This window comes from Rhagoletis zephyria, unplaced genomic scaffold, assembly GCF_001687245.7.
Source record: "Rhagoletis zephyria isolate East Lansing unplaced genomic scaffold, Rhagoletis_zephyria_1.1 Rzeph_scaffold_01490, whole genome shotgun sequence".
NCBI lineage: Eukaryota > Metazoa > Arthropoda > Insecta > Diptera > Tephritidae > Rhagoletis > Rhagoletis zephyria.
Genome location: NW_016158574.1, coordinates 772 through 13,147, shown reverse-complemented (window position 1 = coordinate 13,147; position 12,376 = coordinate 772). Strand labels below are relative to the sequence as shown.

Below are 12,376 nucleotides of genomic sequence, written 5' to 3'. Positions count from 1 at the left end.
CGAAATGGCGCATTAAAGATGATAAAGTATGACTTCCACTTCGATAAATAATCGAAAAAAAACTAGTGAAGACACCGATTGGAATTAGAGGAACGTGAGTTTTCAAGTAGTTTTCAGCGAAAACTGGTTTTCGTTTGACAGATTTTACATGGACGAAAACACAAGTTTTAGGTAGGGATTCAAACGATGCATCGATATTTTTAAAACATCGATAATATCAGTTCAAAATTTGATGTTTGCCATCGGTGTTTACAATTTCCCAAAATCGCTAAATTGACGATACATCGATGCTAGTTTTAGCGATGTTTTAACATCGGTTTATGCTCCTAAAATTGTTTGACCGGCCATGCATTTTATTACTTATTCTTTTAAGGAACATTCAGAAATTCCGAGTTTAAATAATCTTATCTTCCGATATTAAAAATGCTTACTTAGTCATTAAAAAAGGACCAGGATCCCGTTGAAATTTCAAATAAATCGGGCCTTGGAACTTTAAGCTGGATTTACATGAGGCTATTTTCTAGGCGATTCAACATTGCTCCGGAAAAGTCGCTCGTGTGACTCATGGTGCCTCAAAGTAGACAGCAAGTCAAGTTTTGCAGGCGATTATCGCCTGTCAAAAAATCTCCTCATGTAAAGACAGCTTTAGGCTCAGCGAACTAACGACGGCATTAATTTTTGTTCTGTTTATAGGGAGGGTAAAGGAATGGTAAATAAATAAAGGGAAATACATCCATATGTAAGTATTTTTCTAATTGAATTTGGTTGAGTTGGACATGAAAAGTATTAAATTTTACTTTTAATGTGCCTACAACCTAACAAATTTTTAAACATCGGAAACCATCGATATATCGATGTTTTTCTGGCGATGTATTTTAGCATCGATATTAATTTACCGATGTATCGACGTTACTCCCCAAAATTTGTATCCCTAGTTTTAGGTCGAAAACCAGTTTTAGCAACGAAAACATGTTTCCGATGTCGGTCACAACATGGTATAACCTTGACGGCAAAGAAAGACGCGTAATCATAGATTTACACTTGGACTGTCACTTTAGCATCATTCCCCAAATATCTTTAGGGAATTCACATACTGTTACACCGACAAACATAGTTGAGCGGGAAAATAAGTTTACGCGTCCTTCTTCGCCGTCAAATATTTTAACCCGTCTTTCTTCGCCGTCAACTATGTTAAGAGTCTTTCTTCGCTGAAGTTTTTTTATGCATCTTTTTTCGCGGTCAACTTTGAGCTCCCGTCTTTATTCGTGTCTAGTGACGATAAGCTCTCTTTCATACAAATTTTCTTCAAGAATGGGCTGGATTTCGATTTCACAACGAAGGTAGAATACATGGGTTAACGACGGCTGCCTTATGCTGGGGAGTGGGCAAGTTGTCGAATCGGAACACCATCCTCTTCCACCATTCATTATCGAAGGTGAGGCAAGAGATTCGTTTCCAATTATTTAAAAGATTTTAACCGAACCCTATGTTGAAATGACCGCTACGTTTTCTTCTAGGTTGTGTAAAAATTTCATAACTGTGTCAATTACCAGTAGCTCACTCGCACAAAATATGTATTAAGCGCTTAGATAAGCACTAAAACTGATAAATATGCTTGCAAATATGCTCGCAAAACAAAAAAACTTAAGTTGAAAAACGTATTGGACGTACAAGTGTTGCTTGATATTCTCAAATAATGAAGATCTGCGTTGGTTGATTCCATTTTTTTAAATATTCTTTATTCAGCATTTGAGATAAATTATGTAAATCTCTTCAATAATACCAAAGATTTCTTGTAGAGACGAGCCATTGGTTTAAAAATTTTTGTATCCAAGCGGAAATGCAATTGAAGTTACGGGTTAATAAAAACTAAAAAGGGACAAATCTCGAACCAGACAGAACGAAAAATGACACTGAAGATGGCACAACGCCGAAACCGGTTTGTCTGCAAACCAAACTTGACAAGGGATGACGGAAATTCGTTCCAAAATAAATCATCTTACCACCCTGTCGGAAAAATCAACCAACACCAACACACAAATAAGGCTAGTCAGGCTTATTATCTCAGAACCAACATACTTTTGACCACATACGAACGACGTCTACTAAAAATACACAACACAAAGGCTAATATATGGTTTAATGAACAATGTCTCGGATTGAATGTCACACCAAAGTTTGCCCAAATGAAGCTCAGATCGAATACAGAGGTATGCAGGAAAACAATTAAGAAGGCAGAGAGAATATACTTAACATACGAATTGAAGAGTCTTTACGCCAAAAAGGAGCAAACAAACGAAGAGTTGCTATCAATTCATTTAGAGTTAGCGGAGCGCATACCAATCGACTGCTTAATGGAGCTTTTTGATCAAATGAAAACGCGCATAAGGAAAGCCATGAAAGAAAAGTACAAGAAATTGAAAGGAAAACTAGAAAAGTTACAAACGAGTCAAGAAGGAGTGAACAAAAAACAGAGAGAGAAACCCGAATTCCATGCCAGGTTCGTAAACCTTACAGAAGTTCTCATCAACAAAGAAGAATCGCGAGTTTTAGAAAAAGGGCTCAAACATAATATCCAGAATTACAATAAGGAAAAGGAAATTGAGCAGACAATTGTAGATGCGGAAATAGCTATATCTATGCTGCCGAAAGAGGAACAGGAACACACTAGACACAGGTGCAAACAGTTATTTGAAAAGGAAATCAAAGCCAAAGGAAACAAAAACCACAGCAAAGAAAGCAATATAATTAAAGGTCTGAAGCAGAAACTAAAAAACAACAACGTAATCACGACCAAAGCTGACAAAGGAAACACAACTGTACTAATGAATAGAGATGAATACATACAAAAAACGGAACAGCTTATCAAAGAAACTAGATGTAAGAAGTTAGCAAAGGATCCCACTGAGGAAAACCAGGCCACAATAAAAGATACGATAAATAAAGCTACAAAAATAATAAAGCCGAACCAAATACATACATTGACAATCATGAATCCATCAGCTCCTCCGATGAATGCACTACCTAAAATCCACAAACTTGGCACACCCATGAGACCAATCATAAACCACAGATCGGCCCCAAGCTATAAACTATCAAAACACTTAAAAACTATACTAAAGGACAACCTTGGATTGCCCAATAAGTACACAATATCTAATACAACGGAATTGATTGAAAAAATAAAAGACTCAGCGATCACGATGGATACTAAACTGGTATCATTCGACATAAAAGATCTATACCCATCGATACCAATAACGGAAACAATAGATATCGTATTCAAAATACTGATTGAAAAAACAGGAAACAGAGAAATCGCCGTAGAGATAACTAATACACTCAGAACGACGTTGCATCAAAATTACTTCAAATTTAACAACAACATATACATGCAAACAAACGGGCTAGGCATGGGCAACCCCACATCGGCGATCCTTATGGAGGTATTCATGCAGAATTTGGAAGAAAGGTACGTGGAGTATCTTACATCACAACTAGGAGCGACGTTCTACGCCAGATACGTAGATGACATCATATGTCTTATAACAAAGAAAAATGAAGGACAGATATTGGAATACCTCAACAAACAGCACAGCAATATAAAATTCACAATGGAACAAGAAATGCAAGGAAAGCTAAATTACTTAGATCTGACGATAAAAATAAATAAAAGCACCAGCAGTCTGCAATATGAAATTTTTAGGAAGCCCACAGCCACAGATACAATAATACATAATACATCGAACCATCCTCATCAGCATAAAAAAGCCGCCTTTAGACAGATGATCAATAGAATTGAGCGAATACCACTAACAAAAGAAGGATACAACAAAGAACTGAACGCAATATATGCCATAGCGGCTAATAACGGATACAAAAGAGATCTGGTAGAAGAAATCCGAAGGGAACACAAAAACAAAAAGCCAAACAAAGAAGAAAACAATAACAAAAATTGGGCGGTATTAACCTATACTGGAAAGTCAACGTACAAACTTGCAAAGCTGTTCCAGAAACACAACCTTCGCACATCATTCAGAACAAATAACAACGTGGGACGGATACTACGGAACACCACAAATCAAGAAGATCCATTGGATAAACAAGGAGTCTATAAACTAACTTGCAAATGCCAGCATAGTTACATAGGTCAAACAGGACGTAAAATAAAAACAAGATTCCGCGAGCATATAAGAGACTATAACAAAAAGACACAGAAACCGAGCGCAATACCAGAGTCAAATTTTGCTAACCACATGTTTAACAACAAATGTTCACCAACGCAAATAAGAAAGGCAGCGAAACTACTGCATGTACAACATAAAGGCCAACGACTAAACGTCCTAGAAAATATGGAAATATACAAACTAAAAACCTTCGACGGCAAAATAATAAACGAACAAACAAATACCGCATCGGATGTTATATTCGAACCCTTAAAATTGATTTACGAAAAAAAGAAAAATGACAACAAAACAACAGGCATGGACACTCCGAACACACCAAAAAGCACCACCAGGGCAAAAATCACTGACTTTTACCTACCTGCAGGCAAAAACCATACAGCGACAACATAATGGATGTTAATATCGAAACAGCGAAGATGAACCTATTACCTGCTTCAAAAAAAATGGGCACCATGGCATATCTAGTAATTAATCATCGACGAAAATCACATTACCTAAGATAAATGAACATAAATTAGGGACAAATCTCGAACCAGACAGAACGAAAAATGACACTGAAGATGGCACAACGCCGAAACCGGTTTGTCTGCAAACCAAACTTGACAAGGGATGTTGGAAATTCGTTCCAAAATAAATCATCTTACCACCCTGTCGGAAAAATCAACCAACACCAACACAAAAACTAAAGCTGTTTTTATTTTATTATTTGTAAATATTTCGTTAGTTTGACGAATAAAAAAAGCCCAAGAAATATCCAAGAAAAATTTATTTAGCCAAATTTTCTTAAACAGTACGAAGTTCTTAAGAAATTTTCTACGCTTTTACTATGGTTTGCTAAAGTTTGTTTCTGAAGAGTACAAGGCATCCTTGTTTTCAACAGAAATATAAGCCCGTTCCATTATTTCGTAAGGAAAAAGTGACAGCAGGCTGTAGAGTATTAGATGTCAAAACTGATTGGACACACACGAAATAATAGCAATTTATTTCCTGACCATTTACTTAAAAGGTCTGTACTTAGCTTAATACACTGAAATAAGCGAAATAAGCGTGATCGTTAAAATTAAGCTTGGAAACCCTGAATAAAGCAAAATAAGCTATTTCAAGCAAAAGCTTAAACTTTTTGGCCCTGATTAGTTATTACTATGGGAGTATACATATGTATGTGTTTTAAAACTTTAAAGGCGTTTTTCTCGAGTTTTCGGTTTTTTTTATCATGACATTATTGAAGTAAATGAGCGTTATGTTCATTTTCACAACATTCATATTGGATATCGAAGACAATATTCGAACGTTCCCCACAATATTTATTGGGTAATTTAAAAAAAAAAAGTACTTAAAAAACTTCTTAAGCGGTCGATACTTTTTGGCATTCACGATATTTACTCAGTACTTGTCAAAAAGTCAAAAATACTACTCAGTACTCATGAAAAGTATCGATATTCTGTACTCGTATCGTCCTATCACTAGGCGTGTGCAAGCAACGTGGTGAGCGATAGTTAGCCGTTCTAAGTGCATTACACAGCAGTATCGTTTTTACAAGGTGGATGCAATGCTAGATGAATAGCGGTGGCTGGTCTTTGCATTGCAACTTTTGCTTGTACTGCTGCTCTTAACCGCAAATACTGTTTAATTTTGCTGATAATTTACAAAGAAATTGTGAACACAAATACTATTACATTTTTTTTTGCTTAGCTGCCCATCCTTCTTTGCACGAAAAACTTGTGCACTTAACCGAAAAAGGCACTTAAGCGAATTTTTTTTACTACTTCAATGAGGAAGGTATCCGAGTCCCTATGAAACCAAATAATGGAGGAGCACTTGCCACGTAGAAATTACAGCAAGCGAAATTTTTAACGAATGGTATCTAATTATCTATATAACTACATAAATTGATAGCCATTTTCGCTGTTCTGCGAGATGAGCAAAATAAATAAAGCCAGTGCAGGTAAGCGTAATACTTTCTTTGATAATTGATACTAGTTGCATAATTTTTAAGACAGGTATCCGCAATGTGCAGGTATGTTGAGTGCATCTATCGGAGCAGTTTCCTTATATATGTTAAAAAGAATGCCGATGATGCTCATTTTGGGGTAGGTATCTTAAATGTGCACTTAAGCATAAAAGCAGCAAAGCAAAATATACTGTACTTTAACCTTCAAAATCGAAATAAAGAGACATTTATTTATAAAATCAAATACTACAAGTGGCGCCCAACATAGTGGCCAATTTTTCTGATATTTTTAAACGACGAAGTACAAGTCTATGAAGTACTATGGCTGTGTGCAGTGTTGCCGTTGTGCGACTAAAGGGGAAATTTGGCCCTTTTTAAGCGCCAATACCCTTTGACCCGACTTTTTGAAAATTTAGATTTGTTGACCCTTTTCCAAAATTATATGCGACTTTTGCCCCTTTTCAGAGATTTTTAAGAAATGTTAACAGAACCATGCTATGAAAATATATTTCCTCCTGTAAGTTCGAAAAAATTCGTCACTTAAAACGTGTATAGGAAATGCAACTCTTCTCCTTACATCAACTAGATTTATGAGTACAACCCTGTTTTCTGCAAATCTTGTCCCGCCATTTTCTTTTTAAATTAAACAGATTTATTGTTTTACTAGTAAAGAAGGGCAAAAATAATTTGGTGACCCTTTTCTTCGTCGCCCTTTTTTGCGACTTTCTGAAAATTCTCGACGGCAACACTGGCTATGTCATTTACGACGGAGCAGTTTGAACGTTTGATGCCTGCTGTCATACCACAAACGATCGCACGGGAACGTTTAGCAACTGTAATGCGCGATACAATCAGTGTTGCCGCGAAACATTTTTAGTGGTAGCCAAATTCCTTTAAAAAGGGCTAAAAAAGAGCTAAAAAAAAAGTCGATGTGGCTAAAAATGGTACCTAAAAATGTTTACTTACATATGAGCCATTCTTTTTTAAGTCGGACGGATTTCGTAAAAAAAATATGTCGTGTCCCCGATTCGCTTAAATGTTTTTTGTGGGTTCTGTACACGAAATAAGCTATACGTGTTCGAGGAATTTTTTTCGTCTTTTTTTTTCTTCGGAGATATGATCTGTCAAAGTTTACCTTTTTCGTGATTCTGACTAATCATGTACTTCTTCCAATCTTTATATCTCGGGTTCTGCTGATCGTAAAGACTTCATCTTAACGTAATTTTTCATTTCGTTTTTAATTTTTCATTTCATTTATTAATAAAATCATTGGCACAATAAGATCAAAAGAAAGATCTTTTATAGCGCAACAAAAAATTCATAACAGTACATATATATAACTAAAACACCAAAATTACTTAAGACTAAATAAAAGTAACATAATATAATTAACAGAGTAGTATTTTTAAGTGAGCTCTATAATTCCAGGACATATACTTAAAATAAGACTTAATTAAACAAGCACATAGGGAGCACATCACAGGGACTGAAGTGAAGCTAACGGAAATACGCATACAGAACATTTTTAGAGTTGCTTTTGTTTAAACTACTGCGAATATGTGATGGTATAGAGTTCCAGATGCGGATAGCAATGACAAAGAATAGCCGTGCAGAGCTGGGACAATTGTAGGTAGGAACAATCAAGTCCTTTACTCGAGTGGATTAGGGGAACGTTAATTTTTCATATAGATATTTGGGCGCCTTATCTGTCATGAGACGAAAAAGGAATATGCAATTTCTAGCTTTAAGATATTCAGAAATTTCGCAGCCAAGTAGGCGCGNGACATCGTCCATCATTCGTCATTAACGAACAAACTAAATAGTAGTGGTCCTAAGATTGACCCTTGTGGGACACCCGTGAACAAAGGCCTTTGTTCAGATATTTGAGATCCAACTTTGACACGCTGAGACCTCTCTTTCATATAGCTACGCATCAGTTTTACTGCTGACTCTCCAAACCCAAATTAGTTTTTTTAATCTAAAGCACAGTAGTTCATGGCTAACTGAATCAAAGGCTTTAGAGAAGTCCAGAAAGTATAGTAGAGTTAAGTGGTTCTTGTCGAACAGTATTCTAATGTCATCAAGTATCTTTACCATTGCAGTAGAGCAGCTGTGATGGGGTCTGAATCCGGATTTAAATGGGGATATAAGGTTGAATTTACCGAGGTGGGAAGAGATTTGTTCAGATAACAAAGATTCGAAAACTTTAGACAATTCTGGTAGTATGCTGATGGGTCGGAAATCATTAGGGCTGGATGCGGATTTATTTTCGACTACAGGAGGCACAGTAGCAATCTTCCAGGCATCGGGAAAACAGGACGTGGTGAGACTATGGTTTATTATGTGTGTCAAGGTTGGCAAAATAATCGGTAAGATTACCTTCACAAATCTAATCGGAATGCCATCCTCCCCGATTGCGTTGGACCTGATCTTAAAAACAGATTTCACCACATCAATCTCGCTCACAGCAATGAACTCAAACTTTTCGCCAGCAAAAGAGCGTCCTGGGCTACAGAATCGGACGTAAGGAGACAAGATGACGGCGGAGAAGCAAAGGCAACGCTAAGCGTTTCAGGACTCAACGAGCATTCTGATTTGTCACTGGCATGGACGCGGAGTGTTCTCAGATTTCGCCACAATACATTATTAGGTAGTGAGGGATCCAGCTTATTTATAAAGAATTTTTTCTTTTCACGTCTTATAACCGAGGTAGCTTCATTCCTTATTGCTTTGAAAGTACTCCAGCTCTCATCTGTCCGGTTCCTTTTCCATATGTTATAATATTTATTGCGTTTTTTAGGGTAGGGCGTTCGGGTAGGGACATGAGTGAGGAGCGAATTTAGTATATTTTCGTTCAGGAAACGGAGCTTCTCATGGACCGTGCTGAGACCCCAGCAATCGGACCAATTGATCTGCAACAGGCCACTGAAAAGGTTGTTGACATCTAAGGAACGGTAGTCAAAGAAGTTAAATACATAGGTATTGTCGTCATAGTGATCAAGCTTAACGTCAAAAGAACAAAATATCAAGTCATGATCAGATATAAAAGATNACATAAGAATTTCATAACGGCGTCTCTGGTAAATTTTGGCCGTCGACCAGTGTATTTTGTCAAATTTTAAAACAATAGAAGGATCAGATACAGCAAAGTAATCTAATAAGCTGGGACAGCAATTTCTGCCATATCTTGTGGGCACCGACAAATTAACCATAGACAACCCAACAGAGGAGATGTCATCTATTAAACGAGCACTGGTAGAATCAGGACATAACAGGTTCACATTAAAATCACCACAAAGAATGTTATGGTCATAATCTACAGAAACAGTGGACAGAGAATTAAAAAAGTCACATAGGCTGAAATACTAATAGGGATTATACACACAAAACAATAGGATTTTGGACGAGGGGCTAGACATTTCGACAGACAGGTACTCCACGCAGCTTCTTTCTGAATGTGACTGCGAAACCTGTTTGGTTTTTAGGTGCTTTTTGCAGTAAATAGCAACTCCACCACCTTTTCTGTCTACCCTATCAGAACGAAACAACTTATAATCATTAATATCATAATGGACACTGCTTACATTGTACCTGAACCACGTCTCAGATACACATATAACATCGACTGGAGACAATTCAAAAGTGTTCCTTACTATATCCATTTTTTGTCAGAATTAAGGCTGCGCGCATTAAAATGAACAATGTTCAAACCCGTTTGTTGACCGCACATAATGTTCACCTTTGCACAACTACAATTGTCAATGTTAGCCGTTTTGCTGCTGGGTACAACCATGATAGTTCACGNCCACATCTAAGGAACGGTAGTCAAAGAAGTCAAATACATAGGTATTGTCGTCATAGTGATCAAGCTTAACGTCAAAAGAACAAAATATCAAGTCATGATCAGATATAAAAGATATTTGGTCAAATTTCAAAACAATAGAAGGATCAGATACAGCAAAGTAATCTAATAAGCTGGGACAGCAATTGCTACCATATCTTGTGGGCACCGNTTTTGCTGCTGGGTACAACCATGATAGTTCACGCGTATAAACAAAAGCAACTATAAAACATAAAGGATAGCAAGATTAAGAACAAACAAACATAAACTGAGATGTGCCAACTTTACAACAATGAATACATAACAGAAGGAACATAAAAGCAAAATCTTATAGCTAGCGAAAGCGCACTAAATCATCTTCGCAGGTTAATTTGATAGCGGGGCTATTAACTTGTTTTAAAGTTAAGGAAAGTTGTGGTACAAATGTTGTTAACGAAGCGATATTCTGCTGAAATCCGCAATAAAATCTGCGGTTTGCAAAGTTTAGTTATACAATTGCCACGCCCATTTCTAGGGGTTTGCCGCCTTAAAGAAACATCTTCCGTACAAATATTATACCGGTATAGGTATTCAATCGGAATCTGCAATAAAATTTAAATTATTGCAAAAACTCGTATGTTTAACACCTTACTAAATATATCTCAACATAAGTTTTCAAAAACCAATTACAAAAATTGTTGATTTTCACAAAATAAACCATCTCGTCATAAAGAAAAATATTTAAAAAAATCAATCAAAATCAATATTACAATACTTTTAACTGTGTTAATCAGTAATTTTGCTTGAATAAAATTGTTTCCTTTCATTTTATATCTATGAAACACCTCGTTTATTTTTTACCCTTACACAGGCAAGACCGTTTACAGACGGTGATCAATTTTTTGAACCCAGCGCCCCAACAATTAAAAATGTGCAAGTGGCCTTCAAATATGAGTTCAGTGTAACAAAGTTATCCTGAAACAAAAATTCCTAAAAATAAAAACCCGATATTTCTTTCTTGCCCGTCTAAGGGTTAAAGGTATGCCAATGTTGCTTGAGAGTTATGCTGCAGACTGGTGGCGTGGTCTAAAGGATGAGTTTGCTGATTTTGCCGACGTCGTACGCACAGTATATACAGTAATAAACCTTTTTGAGTACTCCTCGGGGTTAAAATGTGATCAGGGTTGATAATGAGAAGGAGCATGAAATTTGTTGATTCAGAGTTGTATACAAAATTACTGTGGTATGAAATGGAGCCACAACCGTGCTATGACAGAGTGGCACAAGACATGACTATATAATAGTGGCCGAATTTAATTACAAAAAAGCAAAATTGGATATTATTCTCTATTAATACAGATACTAATACAGATCATCATAGTTCAGTGTTTAACTGGTTATATAACACCGTAAATGGTAATGAACTGTTAAATACTGAAAACGCTAGTACTTAAACCAAATTTACGTAAAAAGCACATTATTTGAAGTTTTTCCGAGTAGTGAATTCCATATCCAGCTTGTAGCCAGAGTCAGTGGCATGTTAGACTCATTTAAATCTATACATCATCATGTTGGAGCAGCTCCGGGTAATGGACCATTGAATGTGCTGGCTGAAGTTATGACCACCATAACCAACGGAGTCTCCAAGCAAACGCATGTCTTGAATTTATACAGTAGCAATTCAAAGAAATTACTATTGTATGTGTGTATGATTGATAATTGTGATATTCTATACTTTGATCAAGTCGATATTAATGTGCTTAATGAGCTGTCTGGGCGGATGCGCTGGCAGCAATTGGAGTCTCTATAACTATACAAAACTCGTTTTTTTGGAATTAAGACTTAAATATATTCGGAATTTTAGAATTTTACTTGATAAATTCGCAAAACATAAAATTCACTTTTTTCATAAAAATATAATCTTACAATAGAGATTTCTTAAATTTTAAATCTACATTTCGGAAAACTCCATTCAGTGCTATAATTACGATTTGAGTTTTCCAGTTTATGGAAACACAAGCGTTAATTATGTACCTACTTAACTATTGATATTATTCTTAGTTTAGCAGTGATATTATACTTCACCTACATTTTGTTCATAAATAACACATAATTTCATATATTTCATCCTCGAAAAGAACTTTTTCTAATCATGAGGCGAAATTCCCCACAGTTGCACACAACCCAAAAGTACTCCTCGGGGATTAATTGGTGAAAAACTGCGAAAAGGTTTATTACTGTATATACTGTGGTCGTACGCGCGAAAGCTTTTCACCACCAAAGCCAGCATGGCGCATTTATTCTGAAATTTTTGAAATAAAACAAAATAAGAACGAGTCTACGGACACCGTCATTAGGAAGAAGCGAGCATTTTTTACGCAGCTTCAGAATGTTCCTGCCGAAGCAGAACAACTAGAT

At 36.3% G+C, this 12,376-nt stretch overlaps 1 protein-coding gene across 1 annotated transcript; it reads left to right on the top strand.

Moving 5' to 3' along the window:
• The first annotated feature begins 2,186 nt into the window (after window positions 1-2,186).
• On the top strand, window positions 2,187-7,961 carry LOC108364196 (uncharacterized). Its single transcript, XM_017617789.1, has 2 exons — window positions 2,187-3,472; window positions 7,907-7,961. Exons 1-2 carry the CDS (start codon window positions 2,187-2,189, stop codon window positions 7,959-7,961), a joined length of 1,341 nt encoding a protein of 446 aa, XP_017473278.1.
• The last annotated feature ends 4,415 nt before the right edge of the window (window positions 7,962-12,376 follow it).